Here is a 13496-nt window from a genome sequence, read left to right on the forward strand (position 1 = left end):
TGGAGATGCCGACCCTGTTCTGGGCACCAATGGTAAGGACATCACCTTTTGGACCTCTTTCGTCCCACTTGCGCATCAGATCTACATCCTTTGCCACTGTCCGACCAATGCGCTGAATGCCACCACTCATGCATCCCTCGCTGATGCCCTCTCCTCACTCTAAAGCTACTCTTGTGCCTTCCTGCTTTCAGATGGTGAGGAGGAGGTCCCTGAACTTGCCAGTGACAGCCCCTCAGAAGAGGAGGAGGAGGAGGAGCAAGAGGAAGGCGGCCCATCAGGGGAACCCTCAGCCGCGGCAACCCATGCGAATGTAGGGGACACGTCTTCCCTGGAGGGGAGCGTGGCGGAAGTGTCGGAGGGGAGGGTAGCTCATGGGACCTGCGGCCTGCAGAAACGCGGGAGGAGGGTGGAAGCTCAGTGGCCTTCTCCCCAGAGGGGGGAAGGGTCGGAGGGGAGTCCAATTGCTGGGCCCAGCGGCGTCCAGCAACGCAGGAAGGGTCGGCCAGCTCGGCGGCCTTCTCCCCAGAGGGGGGAAGGGTCGGAGGGGAGTCCAATTGCTGGGCCCAGCGGCGTCCAGCAACGCAAGAAGGGTCGGCCAGCTCGGTGGCCTTCTCCCCAGAGGGAGAGTCCGGCCTCCAGTCTGGAGATGGTCTTCGCCGAGGAGATGGAACGCCTCGAGGACTTCTCCGCGGACTCGGAGCGCCGGCACACGGAGCTAATGGGGGTAGTGGCACGGTTGCCTGAGGCCATCGAGTCCCTCTCTCGGAGTGTGACCGACGTCGGGGCCTCACAGGCCATCAGTTTGGCGGAATTCGGGGCAGAGCAGGCAGCGAGTCGGGCGGCATTCGGGGCAGATCAGGCAGCGAGTCGGGCGGCATTCGGGGCAGCTCAGGCAGCGAGTGGGCAGCTGATCAGTGGTGCCGTGCAGTCACTGGGTGCTCTGATGAGTTCACTGAACAGGTCAACAAGGGCACTCACTGCTGCCACACTCACTGTGTCAGCCAGGCATCGCCAGGGCACCCGGCGCGCTGCAGCAGCACAGCAGTCTGTCCCTCGGCAGATTGGTGCGCATGCTGCAGTGCTGGCCCGGGCGAGTGCCAGTGTCTCAGGTGACCAGCAAGCGCCTGCCATCCGCCAGCTTGCCCCCATTCCTCCAGCCGCCGCTGACACTCCCCCAGTGGAGCTGCCAGGAGCTGTGCAGCGACTGATGCTGGCCAGCCACAGCTGCAGCATTCAACAGCCGCCCGCTCGACGGCCAGACCTCGACTAGGCCGACCACCAAGGGCATCTGCCGTCACGACATGTGCCCCTCTGGAGCCTGCCCCCAGCCTTGCAGCAGCCAATGGCCTTACTTTGAGGAGGAGCAGCAGGGCGGGCAGGGGCCACACAAAGATGGCCAAGGCATCGCCCTAGCGGGCCAAAAAGTTGAATGTGTGGCCAGTTGTGTTTGTTTTTTGAAGGCCGAGAATTGGATGTTTGTTTTTTGAGGCCGAGAATTGGATGTTTGTTTTTTGAAGGCCGAGAATTGGATGTTTGTTTTTTGAAGGCCGAGGATGTGATGTTTGTTTTTTACGAAGGCCGAGGATGTCGGCCATTTTAGTTGCACTGTTTTGTTAATCCTCTCCAGGTTGTGGGAGCGAGTAATTTGTTTGAGTGTTTTTTGGGGGTTTCGTCACTTTTTGGTTTTCATGTGGGAAGGGCCCTGAGTTTGTACAATAAAGCATTTTATTTATTCACATTGTCCATGTTTGATCTTTGAAGTGTTTGTTGCCTTAACTGGCTGAGGGCTTGCGGAGCGGCTGCAATCATGTTCTTTCATTGGCACAAGCCATTCCCTGACAGGGGGCCTAGAAGTGACGTTCAATAAGCCGCCGACGGGCGGCCCTTGGACCTTGTGCGTCCCTCCTGGGCTGGTACTCCTCATCCTCCCTCCTCCTCATGCTCCTCCTGCTCCTCCTCCTGAGCTGGTGGTCCAATGTGAGGTGGCAGTGCCTGAGTCCTGCGGATAGCCAGGTTGTGCAGCATGCAGCAGACGACAACGAATTGGGAGACTCGCTCCTGCGAATACTGGAGGGCTCCCCCGGAGCGATCGAGACAGCGGAACCGTTGCTTCAGGACGCCGATTGTTTGTTTGATGAGGTTCCTGGTCGCTTGATGGCTCTCGTTGTATGCCTCTTCAGCAGGGGTCGTGGGCGCGCGGAGCGGGGTCATGAGCCAGGTACACAAAGGATAGCCTTTGTCTCCAATAAGCCATCCTCTTGGGGGAGGCTGTGCCTGGAACATGTCAGCCACAGTTGTCTGTCGCAGGATAAAGGCATCGTGGCTGCTGCCTGGAAAGCGGGCATTGACAGCTAGGATGCGCTGCCTGTGGTCACACACCAGCTGTACATTGAGGGAATGGTAGCCCTTCCGGTTGCGGTAATGCTCGGCATGCTCCAGAGGTGCCCGCAAAGCCACATGCGTGCAGTCAATGGCGCCCTGCACCATGGGGAAGCCCGCTATTCTTGCAAATCCCACTGCATGCTGCTGCTGCTTGTCCAGGGTCATGGGGAAGGAGATGAATTGATGTCTCCTTCTGAAAAGGGCATTGGTCACCTGGCAGATGCAGCAATGCACGGCGAACTGGGAGATGTTAGCGATGTCCCCAGCAGCGGATTGGAAGGAGCCGGTGGCATAGAAGTTGAGAGCCACCGTCACCTTCACTGCCACCGACAGAGACGTCCTGCGCATCAGCTGTGGCTGCAGATCTCTGTGAAGCAGCTGGCAGATGTCTGCAACCACCTCCCTTCTGAATTGCAGCCTCCTTACACACATCACGGCAGACATGGTCAGATAGGAGGACTGCTGGCGGTATACCCTGGGTGGGTAAGGCCTCAGTTGGCGACGCCTGTTGCCCCCTCTGCGTCTAGCCAGGGCTGCCACTCTCTCACGGCGTCTGTAAGGCTGAAAGTCAGCGTTGGCACCCAATGCAGCCCCCATTATATGCTGGCAAACACTGAGCTCTCAATGAAGGCAAAGATAATTGCTAAGCTCTGGCCTGAGCCAAAAATACCTGTCCTAGTGTTGGTCCAAACCAGTAAGCTCTCCTCCTTGGTCTCTGTCCAAAAAACCGTTGCACAAGAGTGAATGCTGCAAAATGGCTGGCCTTTATAGTGCAGGGTAAGTGCCCTTTAATTAGCGCTCCCCGCGGCCCACCTCGGCTGTGTACCGTTCCACTTCACAGTCGTTAGGGCCGCCCGGCGCACAATGGGCCGGCGTGAGTGAAGTTCCGGTTCGGGGCGCACAAAGGGCGTTGCACGACGAAATGACGTCATGATCTGCGCGCGCAGCAGGGCGCACGCTAAGACTTTGCGCCGGCGCTAAATGTGTACTGAAGTTGGGGCGAGGTGCAGATCACGCTGCACCCGGGCGCTAAGTGCCTAGCGCTCGAGATCTACTCCTCCTAAGGCGCTAACGGCTGGCGCGCCCAACTGAATTTCTAGGCCATTATCCACTTTCTACCCAGGTGGCTACATGTCATCATATACCAAAAAGCTACAGCTTCCTGTGAGCCACATTATCAATCACCTTCTGATAACCCACATATACAGCGCATGTACAAAATTCCATCAACCGATATAGTCATGTCTCCACAAAACTGTATCTTAATGTGTTAGGAGATTGGGCACATGGCTGGCACATGATGTTTAGCTTGGATAAGTGCCGTGTTATGCCTGTGGGCAGTGCGAGTGCTCAACATTCATACACCCTTCATGGCATTAAATAAGGGGAGAAAGGAAGATCTGGGTATTCTAGTGGATACATCTCTAAAGGTACAGGACTAATGCCATGAAGCGATAGCTAGAAAAAAGAGGATATTGGGGTGCATTCATAGGCCAGTAGGGTACAAGATGACCTATTCTGTCCTAGTACAAGACCTTGTAAAGGCCTCACTTGGAATACTGTGTCCAGTTATGGTCCCCACATAAGGTGGGTGATATTGAAGCTTTGAACCTGTTGCAGAGGAGGGACATTAGACTAATTCCCAGTATAAAGCACCTTAGTTATCAAGATAGGCTAAGAATTTGGACTCTACACTTTAGAGAAGCAAAGACTTGGCAGTGATCTGATTGAGGTTTATAAGATGATGAAGGGAATCGATTGTGTTACATTTGACAGTTTGTTCCAATTACATAGCTTACGGAGGGCCAGGGGTCACCATTTTAAGTTGTACAAGGCCAGATTTAAGTTAGATGTCAGGAGGTGGTTCTTTTCCCAGAGGATAGTCGACCTCTGGAACAGGATACCTTCTCTGGCGGTGGACACTGACTCGGTGAATTCCTTCAGGCGAGAGCTGGACCTGTTCCTGTTTGGTGCGGACATCACCTCTTACAACAGGAAGGCACTTCCGGGAATTCAGTGTAAGATTGATCTGCTGGACTAGTTTCAATCGTCTAGATGGGTCGGAGAGGAATTCCCCCTATTTTAATCCCCCAAATTGGCCTGTGTTTTTACCTGTTTTTTTTCATCTCACCCATGGTTTGGTTTGGGATAGCTAGAACAAAGTATGACAAAGCATCGCAATTTCTTGGGAATGTCTGGATGGACCAAAGGGTCTTCACCTGTCGGTCATTGTTCGTAAAATTTTCAAATACGACTTTTCTGCATCTAATCCGTTCCAGCCTCCCCTCATCATCCTCTTTCTCACTAAATGCAAACTAATTCGACCTGGATTAACAGATTTGGTGGAGTTTCTACACAATGGTCTCTGTTTACCAAGTTAATCCACTCTCCACATTAGAACAGAAACATCACTTGGGCTCCTTCAGTCCACCTGTATATTTTTGATATTAAACGTGGGTTGAAATGCTGTGGTCAGTCCCTCCTATCTCCGCTCTGACTTCCTCTAACAGTCTGATATTAAACCTGGCTTGAAATGCTGTGAACAGTCCCTCCTATCTCCTCTCTGACTTCCTCCAACAGTCTGATATTAAACCTGGGTTGAAATGCTGTGGTCAGTCCCTCCTATCTCCTCTCTGACTTCCACTAACAGTCTGATATTAAACCTGGGTTGAAATGCTGTGGTCAGTCCCTCCTATCTCCGCTCTGACTTCCTCTAACAGTCTGATATTAAACCTGGGTTGAAATGCTGTGGTCAGTCCCTCCTATCACCGCTCTGACTTCCTCTAACAGTCTGATATTAAACCTGGGTTGAAATGCTGTGGTCAGTCCCTCCTATCTCCTCTCTGACATCCTCTAATAGTCTGGGGTACAATATCTCTGAGCCCAGTGACTTCTCCACCTCGGCTACTTTACTCAGATCTAAATCCTTCTCTACAGTGATCTCTAACTGTGGACCCACATCCTCCTCTAGTACATCAAAACTTCACTTCCACCATCATTTTTAAAAAGTTAAGGAAATATTTTGTATCTCCCCAAAATTGCATCCTCCACAACTAGTTTACCCAGCCACCCCTCAATCTCAATTCAACTGCTGACTGGCCTGTAAAACCCATTGAGAATTGGGCTATCTCCCTTCCTATTGCTGCACTGTGTACATATGGATTCCATCTTAGCATTGCTCAATGGAACACCCTTACCTTCTAAACCTCTCCGCCTCTCTCTCTCGCTCTCCTCCTTTCAGACGTTCCTTAAACTTTACCTGTCCGAATATCTCCTTATGTGACTTGGTGTCAAATTTTGATTGATAACACGCCTGTGAAGCACCTCGAGAGGTTTTTCAACATTAAAGGCGCTGTAAAAACCCCAGTTTGTTCTTGTTGTTGTTGCGTTTTCATAGAATACTTTATTGATACTGGCGTCCACAAATTTGTTGCTCTTCCCTCAAAATGATCACCAGAAACATCTCCCTCTGAGTCCTGTGAAAACCAAGGCCCTGTCTTATAGATACTAGATCACATCTCTCATGTTTCTGAATGTTTGGAATGATTTGTACACTCACACACAACACTCAATACTCGCTCCAGCACTTGGAATGTTGACTTGTCCCTGTTTCTTCTTTTTATAAACACAACTTTATCTCTCACTACTATAAATCCTCTTTCCTTTTTCTTGCCAATAACTGTTCAATATTTCTTAAATCTTCTGTTTCAGCTCCCACATTTTTATTAATTCCGCTCTCTAGTCTGAGATCCGGATATTTCCCAATCTCCAGTCACATCCCCTGATACCCTCCCACTGCTACATTCATCTTTTCTGTAAAACCATTATTGTTGGTCGGTACAGGTCGCAGCAGTACCGTCCCTTCCAACTGAACACACTCTAGTGTCCAAGAACGTGAACACTTCCCTCCTGCTCCAGCCCTCAGCCACACAATGACCAGCCTCCTATTACCCTCCTTAAGTAGCCCAGTGCAAAACAATCCAGAGATCAACAGCTTGAGGCCTGGTTTCTTAGTTTAGTGCCTCAGTCTTAATAGTCCCTCTATAAACGTATTTCTATCCGTGTTACTGGCTCCGACCATGGCTATATTCTGCTCTCCTTTCCTTCCCAGAGGTGGTCCCACCGGTCAAGGATGTTCTTCCCTCTGGCACCAGGGAGGTAACTAACCATTCAGGAGCTGCTCAGGGCTTTAGAACAGGTTGTTTATTCCCCCGACTATACAATCTGCCACCAGTCCCACTCTCCTATTCCTGGGCCCCACCTGCCTCTCACTCTTGCCCCACTGGGTGGCCTCCTGCTCTCTGGGGCCACACTGTTTGCACAAGAATATGGTCCTGAGTCACTGTCTCTCTCCACCTTACAGTCGCCAATACCAGGTATCTATTGGACAGTTCCAGTACTCAGGGGCCCCTCCACCTGTGACTGTGACCCTCTGAGTCACTGTCTCTATCCACCTTACAGTCCCCAATACCAGGTATCTATTGGACAGTTCCAGTACTCAGGGGCTTCCTCCACCTGTGACTGTGATCCTCTGAGTCACTGTCTCTCTCCACCTTACAGTCCCCAATACCAGGTATCTATTGGACAGTTCCAGTACTCAGGGGCTCCCTCCACCTGTGACTGTGACCCTCTGAGTCACTGTCTCTATCCACCTTACAGTCCCCAATACCAGGTATCTATTGGACAGTTCCAGTACTCAGGGGCTTCCTCCACCTGTGACTGTGATCCTCTGAGTCACTGTCTCTCTCCACCTTACAGTCCCCAATACCAGGTATCTATTGGACAGTTCCAGTACTCAGGGGCTCCCTCCACCTGTGACTGTGATCCTCAGTCACTGTCTCTATCCACCTTACAGTCCCCAATACCAGGTATCTATTGGACAGTTCCAGTACTCAGGGGCTCCCTCCACCTGTGACTGCGATCCTGAGTCACTGTCTCTCTCCACCTTACAGTCCCCAATACCAGGTATCTATTGGACAGTTCCTGTACTCAGGGGCTCCCTCCACCTGTGACTGTGATCCTCAGTCACTGTCTCTCTCCACCTTACAGTCCCCAATACCAGGTATCTATTGGACAGTTCCAGTACTCAGGGGCTTCCTCCACCTGTGACTGTGATCCTCTGAGTCACTGTCTCTCTCCACCTTACAGTCCCCAATACCAGGTATCTATTGGACAGTTCCAGTACTCAGGGGCTCCTCCCCCTGTGACTGTGATCCTCAGTCACTGTCTCTCTCCACCTTACAGTCCCCAATACCAGGTATCTATTGGACAGTTCCAGTACTCAGGGGCTTCCTCCACCTGTGACTGTGATCCTCTGAGTCACTGTCTCTATCCACCTTACAGTCCCCAATACCAGGTATCTATTGGACAGTTCCAGTACTGAGGGGCTTCCTCCACCTGTGACTGTGATCCTCAGTCACTGTCTCTCTCCACCTTACAGTCCCCAATACCAGGTATCTATTGGACAGTTCCAGTACTCAGGGGCTTCCTCCACCTGTGACTGTGATCCTCTGAGTCACTGTCTCTATCCACCTTACAGTCCCCAATACCAGGTATCTATTGGACAGTTCCAGTACTCAGGGGCTCCCTCCACCTGTGACTGTGATCCTGAGTCACTGTCTCTCTCCACCTTACAGTCCCCAATACCAGGTATCTATTGGACAGTTCCAGTACTCAGAGGCTCCCTCCACCTGTGACTGTGACCCTCTGAGTCACTGTCTCTCTCCACCTTACAGTCCCCAATACCAGGTATCTATTGGACAGTTCCAGTACTCAGGGGCTCCTCCCCCTGTGACTGTGATCCTCAGTCACTGTCTCTCTCCACCTTACAGTCCCCAATACCAGGTATCTATTGGACAGTTCCAGTACTCAGGGGCCCCTCCACCTGTGACTGTGATCCTCTGAGTCACTGTCTCTCTCCACCTTACAGTCCCCAATACCAGGTATCTACTGGACAGTTCCAGTACTCAGGGGCTCCCTCCACCTGTGACTGTGATCCTCAGTCACTGTCTCTCTCCACCTTACAGTCCCCAATACCAGGTATCTATTGGACAGTTCCAGTACTCAGGGGCTTCCTCCACCTGTGACTGTGATCCTCTGAGTCACTGTCTCTCTCCACCTTACAGTCCCCAATACCAGGTATCTACTGGACAGTTCCAGTACTCAGGGGCTCCCTCCACCTGTGACTGTGATCCTCAGTCACTGTCTCTCTCCACCTTACAGTCCCCAATACCAGGTATCTATTGGACAGTTCCAGTACTCAGGGGCTCCCTCCACCTGTGACTGTGATCCTCAGTCACTGTCTCTCTCCACCTTACAGTCCCCAATACCAGGTATCTATTGGACAGTTCCAGTACTCAGGGGCTCCCTCCACCTGTGACTGTGATCCTCAGTCACTGTCTCTCTCCACCTTACAGACCCCAATACCAGGTATCTATTGGACAGTTCCAGTACTCAGGGGCTCCCTCCACCTGTGACTGCGATCCTGAGTCACAATTCACAATTCACAATTCAAATCGCTTTATTGGCATGATAAGTTACATCTTATGTTGCCAAAGCATCAAAATACATTTATGGTTTAGCACATAAACACAGTTCTATTCATACAGTGTATAAACAGGTATATCCCTGAGTGTATAAATATACATTCGCATTGTTTATATATATTCTTTTCTTAGTTTACTGGTTGTCCCTCTGTTCATGGCAAGCTGTAACATAGTGTGCCGCCAGTGTTATACAGTTTCTCTCCTCTCCCAGTAGGAATGGGAGTTTTTGGTTGTCATTCAGATTTCTGAAATCAGGGCATATTTGTGAGAATTTTTGGTAGAAATTCTCCCTGATGCCCTGATATTTTCCACAAGCTGTGAGGAAGTGCATCTCTGTCTCCACCACTCCCTGACTGCAGTGAGAGCATATCCTGTCCTCTCTTGGCAGCCTGGTCTGCCTGTGTCTGCCTTTTTCGATCGCTAGGCTATGTTCGCTAAGTCTGTACCTTGTCAAGGTTCTTCTCAGTTTGTTATCCTTTACCATGGTCAGGTAATCAGCTATGTTGTATTGTCTGTTTAGGGCCAAGTAGCAATTGAGTTTGCTTTGGGTTTTTGTTGTTTCTGCCCAATATGTCAGATATTTTTCCTTTTGCTTAGCGACGATTGTGTTGGGTCGAATTCTTTGTGTTACCCTGTCACTGTCCTGGGGCTGGTTATTGTTAGTATTGTTAGTAGTTACTTCACTGAGTCCCAGGACTAGTTGACTGAGGGTATTCTTCTTTATGGTCAGCTCTTGGCATTTCAGGGCGTCGTAGTGATAGCATTGGGGATTGCTCATTTGTAGGTGATTCCAAAATTTGGTGGCTCTTTTTTGGATAGTGATTATTAATGGATATTGGCCTAGTTCCGCCCTGCATGCATTGTTTACTGTTTTCCTTTGAGTCCGGAGGATACTTTTACAGAATTCTGCATGTAGGATCTCAATTGGGTGTTTGTCCCATTTTGCAAATTCTTGTTGAGTTAGCGGTCCCCATACTTCACTGCCATAGAGTGCAATTGGTTCAATTACTGATTTGAAAATTTTGAGCCAAATGCTAATTGGGATTTCTATTTGGATTGATTTTTTGATGGCATAGAAAGCCCTTCTTGCTTTCTCTTTCAGTTCATTCACAGCCAGTTTGAAGTTTCCCGTAGAACTGATTTTTAAGCCCAAGTATGTGTAGTTAGTGGTTTGTTCAATTTTGGTTGTTCCTACTGTGAAATTTATTTTGGGTCCCTGATGTTTGGATCTTTGCTGGAACACAAGGACTTTGGTTTTTTGGGGATTTATTGTCAGGGCCCAAGTCTGGCAGTACGACTCCAGCAGGTCCAGGTTTTGCTGTAGCCCCTCTTTAGTAGGTGACAGCAGAACCAGGTCGTCTGCATAGAGGAGGAATTTAACCTTGGATTCATATAGGGTGAGGCCGGGTGCTGTAGATTGTTCAAGTAGTTTTGCCAATCCATTTATGTAAATATTAAAGAGTGTCGGTGAGATTGGCGAGCCCTGCGTCACCCCCCGCCCCTGTGGGAAGTATTTTGTTTGTTTGTCTCCAATTTTAACTCCACATTTGTTGTTTGTATACATTGATTTAATTACATCATATGTTTTCCCTCCTACCCCACTTTCGATAAGTTTCAGGAATAAACCGTCATGCCAGATGGAGTCGAAAGCCTTCTGGAAATCTACAAAGCATGCGTAGATTTTGCTTTTGTTATGGTGAACGTGTTTGTCAATTAGGGTCTGTAGGGTGAAGATATGATCGGATGTTCTATAGTTTGGCAGGAATCCAATTTGGCTTTTACTCAAGACATTGTGCTCCTCAAGGAAGTTTATAAGTCTTTTGTTTATGATGCTACAGAATACCTTCCCCAGGTTACTGTTTACACAGATGCCTCGATAGTTGTTTGGGTCGATTTTGTCCCCACTTTTGTATATGGGCGTTATGAGTCCTTTGTTCCAGATATCAGGGAAATAACCGACACTCAGAACCAAGTTGAAGAGTTTTAGGATAGCCAGTTTCATTTTGTTGTCTGTGTGTTTAATCATCTCGTTTAGTATGCCGTCTGTCCCGCAGGCTTTTCCTGGTCGCAGGTCCTTGAGATTTTCAAGAAGTTCTTTTTCTGTTATTATGGCGTCCAGCGGGTTTTGGTTATCTTTTATGGCCATTTCTAGCTTTTCCAGTTTTTTGCATATTTGGTGTTGCTCTGGTCTTAGTGTGTTTTTCTGGTATAATTTTTCAAAGTGGTTTACCCATGTGTCCCCATTTTGAATGGCCAAATCGTCGTGTTGTTTTTTGTGTAGTGTTTTCAAGTTTTCCCAGAAACAATTGGAATCAATGGATTCCTCCATGGAGCTGAGTGTATTCTTAATATATTGCTCTTTTTTGGTTCTGAGTGTGTTTCTGTATTGTGTTAGTGTCTGACAATAAGTAAGGCGTAGTTCCTCGTTTTCTGGATGTCTGTGTTTTTGGTTTGATATTTTTCTAAGTTTTTTCCTCATGTTATGGCAATCTCGGTCAAACCATTTTTCATAGTTTTTTGTTTTGGGTTTGTTCTTGCGAGCTTTCAAGTTTGCATTTGTTGCCAAATTATCAAAAATATTGTTTAGTTTACTAACTGCCCGGTTTACGCCTTCTTTATTGTGAGTGTATATGTTATCCAGAAAGGTGTCTAAGAGAGCTTGAGTTGATGCATTGCTAATTGTTTTCTGGTATTTTTCCGTGTCGTTTTTGGCCCATCTGTACGATTTTTTGGTGTTGTACAGTTTACTGGGTTGTGTTTCTATGTTGTTTGTTTCTGTCTTTTTGAGGAACATAGTAATTTGATTGTGATCTGACAGTGTTGTTTGTGGTTTGACTGTGAATGCTCTGAAAGAGGATGGGTCTAAGTCTGTAATCATATAGTCTGTCTCTCTCCACCTTACAGTCCCCAATACCAGGTATCTATTGGACAGTTCCTGTACTCAGGGACTCCCTCCACCTGTGACTGTGATCCTCTGAGTCACTGTCTCTCTCCACCTTACAGTCCCCAATACCAGGTATGTTCTGGACAGTTCCAGTACTCAGGGGCTCCCTCCATCTGTGACTGTGATCCTCCGAGTCACTCTCTATATCCACCTTACAGTCCCCAATACCAGGTATCTACTGAACAGTTCCAGCACTCAGGGGCTTCCTCCACCTGTGACTGTGACCCTCTGAGTCACTGTCTCTCTCCACCTTACAGTCCCCAATGCCATGTATCTATTGGACAGTTCCAGCACTCAGGGGCTTCCTCCACCTGTGACTGCGATCCTCTGAGTCACTGTCTCTCTCCACCTTACAGTCCCCAATACCAGGTATCTATTGGACAGTTCCAGCACTCAGGGGCTCCTCCACCTGTGACTGTGATCCTCTGAGTCACTGTCTCTCTCCACCTTACAGTCCCCAATACCAGGTATCTATTGGACAGTTCCAGTACTCAGGGGCTTCCTCCACCTGTGACTGTGATCCTCAGTCACTGTCTCTCTCCACCTTACAGTCCCCAATACCAGGTATCTATTGGACAGTTCCAGTACTCAGGGGCTCCCTCCACCTGTGACTCTGATCCTCAGTCACTGTCTCTCTCCACCTTACAGTCCCCAATACCAGGTATCTATTGGACAGTTCCAGTACTCAGGGGCTCCCTCCACCTGTGACTGCGATCCTCTGAGTCACTGTCTCTCTCCACCTTACAGTCCCCAATACCAGGTATCTATTGGACAGTTCCTGTACTCAGGGACTCCCTCCACCTGTGACTGTGATCCTCTGAGTCACTGTCTCTCTCCACCTTACAGTCCCCAATTCCAGGTATCTATTGGACAGTTCCAGTACTCAGGGGCTTCCTCCACCTGTGACTGCGATCCTCTGAGTCACTGTCTCAATCCACCTTACAGTCTCCAATACCAGGTATCCATTGGACAGTTCCAGTACTCAGCGGTTTCCTCCACCTGTGACTGTGATGTCCCTCTAGATATTCACTCGCTTCCCTCTTTCTACTCAGCCCCTGTCCTGTTCCCTCTTCCTCTGTGAGCTGCAGTATCTTACAGGAGATTTGGACCTTTTGTCTGGACAGAATTTAAATTTAAAGTATTATCTGAACCCACCTGTGTCCATTCTCATTGTTCTTGAAGATGTTGGATCTTCTCCCCTGTCTGGACCTTCAGCCATGGCGGTGACAGGTGCTCCCGGATTCTGATGCTCTGTAATAGATATAATATTAACAGGAGTGTTAGATGGAAATATCAAAATGAGAAGTAGAACGTTGCTTGTTAAACATGATATCAAATCCCTCCTCCCCATCAGTACAACAGCTGTTAGCTCTTGGATCGAGCATTTCCTGAGTGTTGCGATCAACTCTCCACATCAGGTGTGACACAGACAGCAGCCCAGTGAAAGCCAGTGAGTCCCGCTGATCTCCACAACCCAGTTGCAGACGGGGTCCCGTCGGCCGAGACACCGCACTGGGAGCGCCTATTGGTGAGATTTACTCACAGTAAAGGTCGAGACTCTGCACTGGAAGTGCCCATTGGTGAGATTTACTCACACAGTGCAGGCCGAGACTCCGCACTGGGAG

At 49.1% G+C, this 13496-nt stretch overlaps 1 protein-coding gene across 1 annotated transcript in view; it reads right to left on the bottom strand.

The window, feature by feature from the left end:
- LOC147084784 (NACHT, LRR and PYD domains-containing protein 12-like) overlaps window positions 1–13117 on the bottom strand; it is a 49052-nt gene extending 35935 nt beyond the window's left edge. The window contains exon 1 of the mRNA XM_085979497.1: window positions 13027–13117. Within this exon, the coding sequence (XP_085835623.1) occupies window positions 13027–13090 (64 nt within the window). The 5' untranslated portion in view covers window positions 13091–13117. The remainder of the gene's footprint in view (window positions 1–13026) is intronic.
- Window positions 13118–13496: the final 379 nt, after the last annotated feature.

This window comes from Somniosus microcephalus, unplaced genomic scaffold, assembly GCF_052327205.1.
Source record: "Somniosus microcephalus isolate GS21.2 unplaced genomic scaffold, FLI_Smic_1.0 unresolved_chr9, whole genome shotgun sequence".
Taxonomy (NCBI): domain Eukaryota; kingdom Metazoa; phylum Chordata; class Chondrichthyes; order Squaliformes; family Somniosidae; genus Somniosus; species Somniosus microcephalus.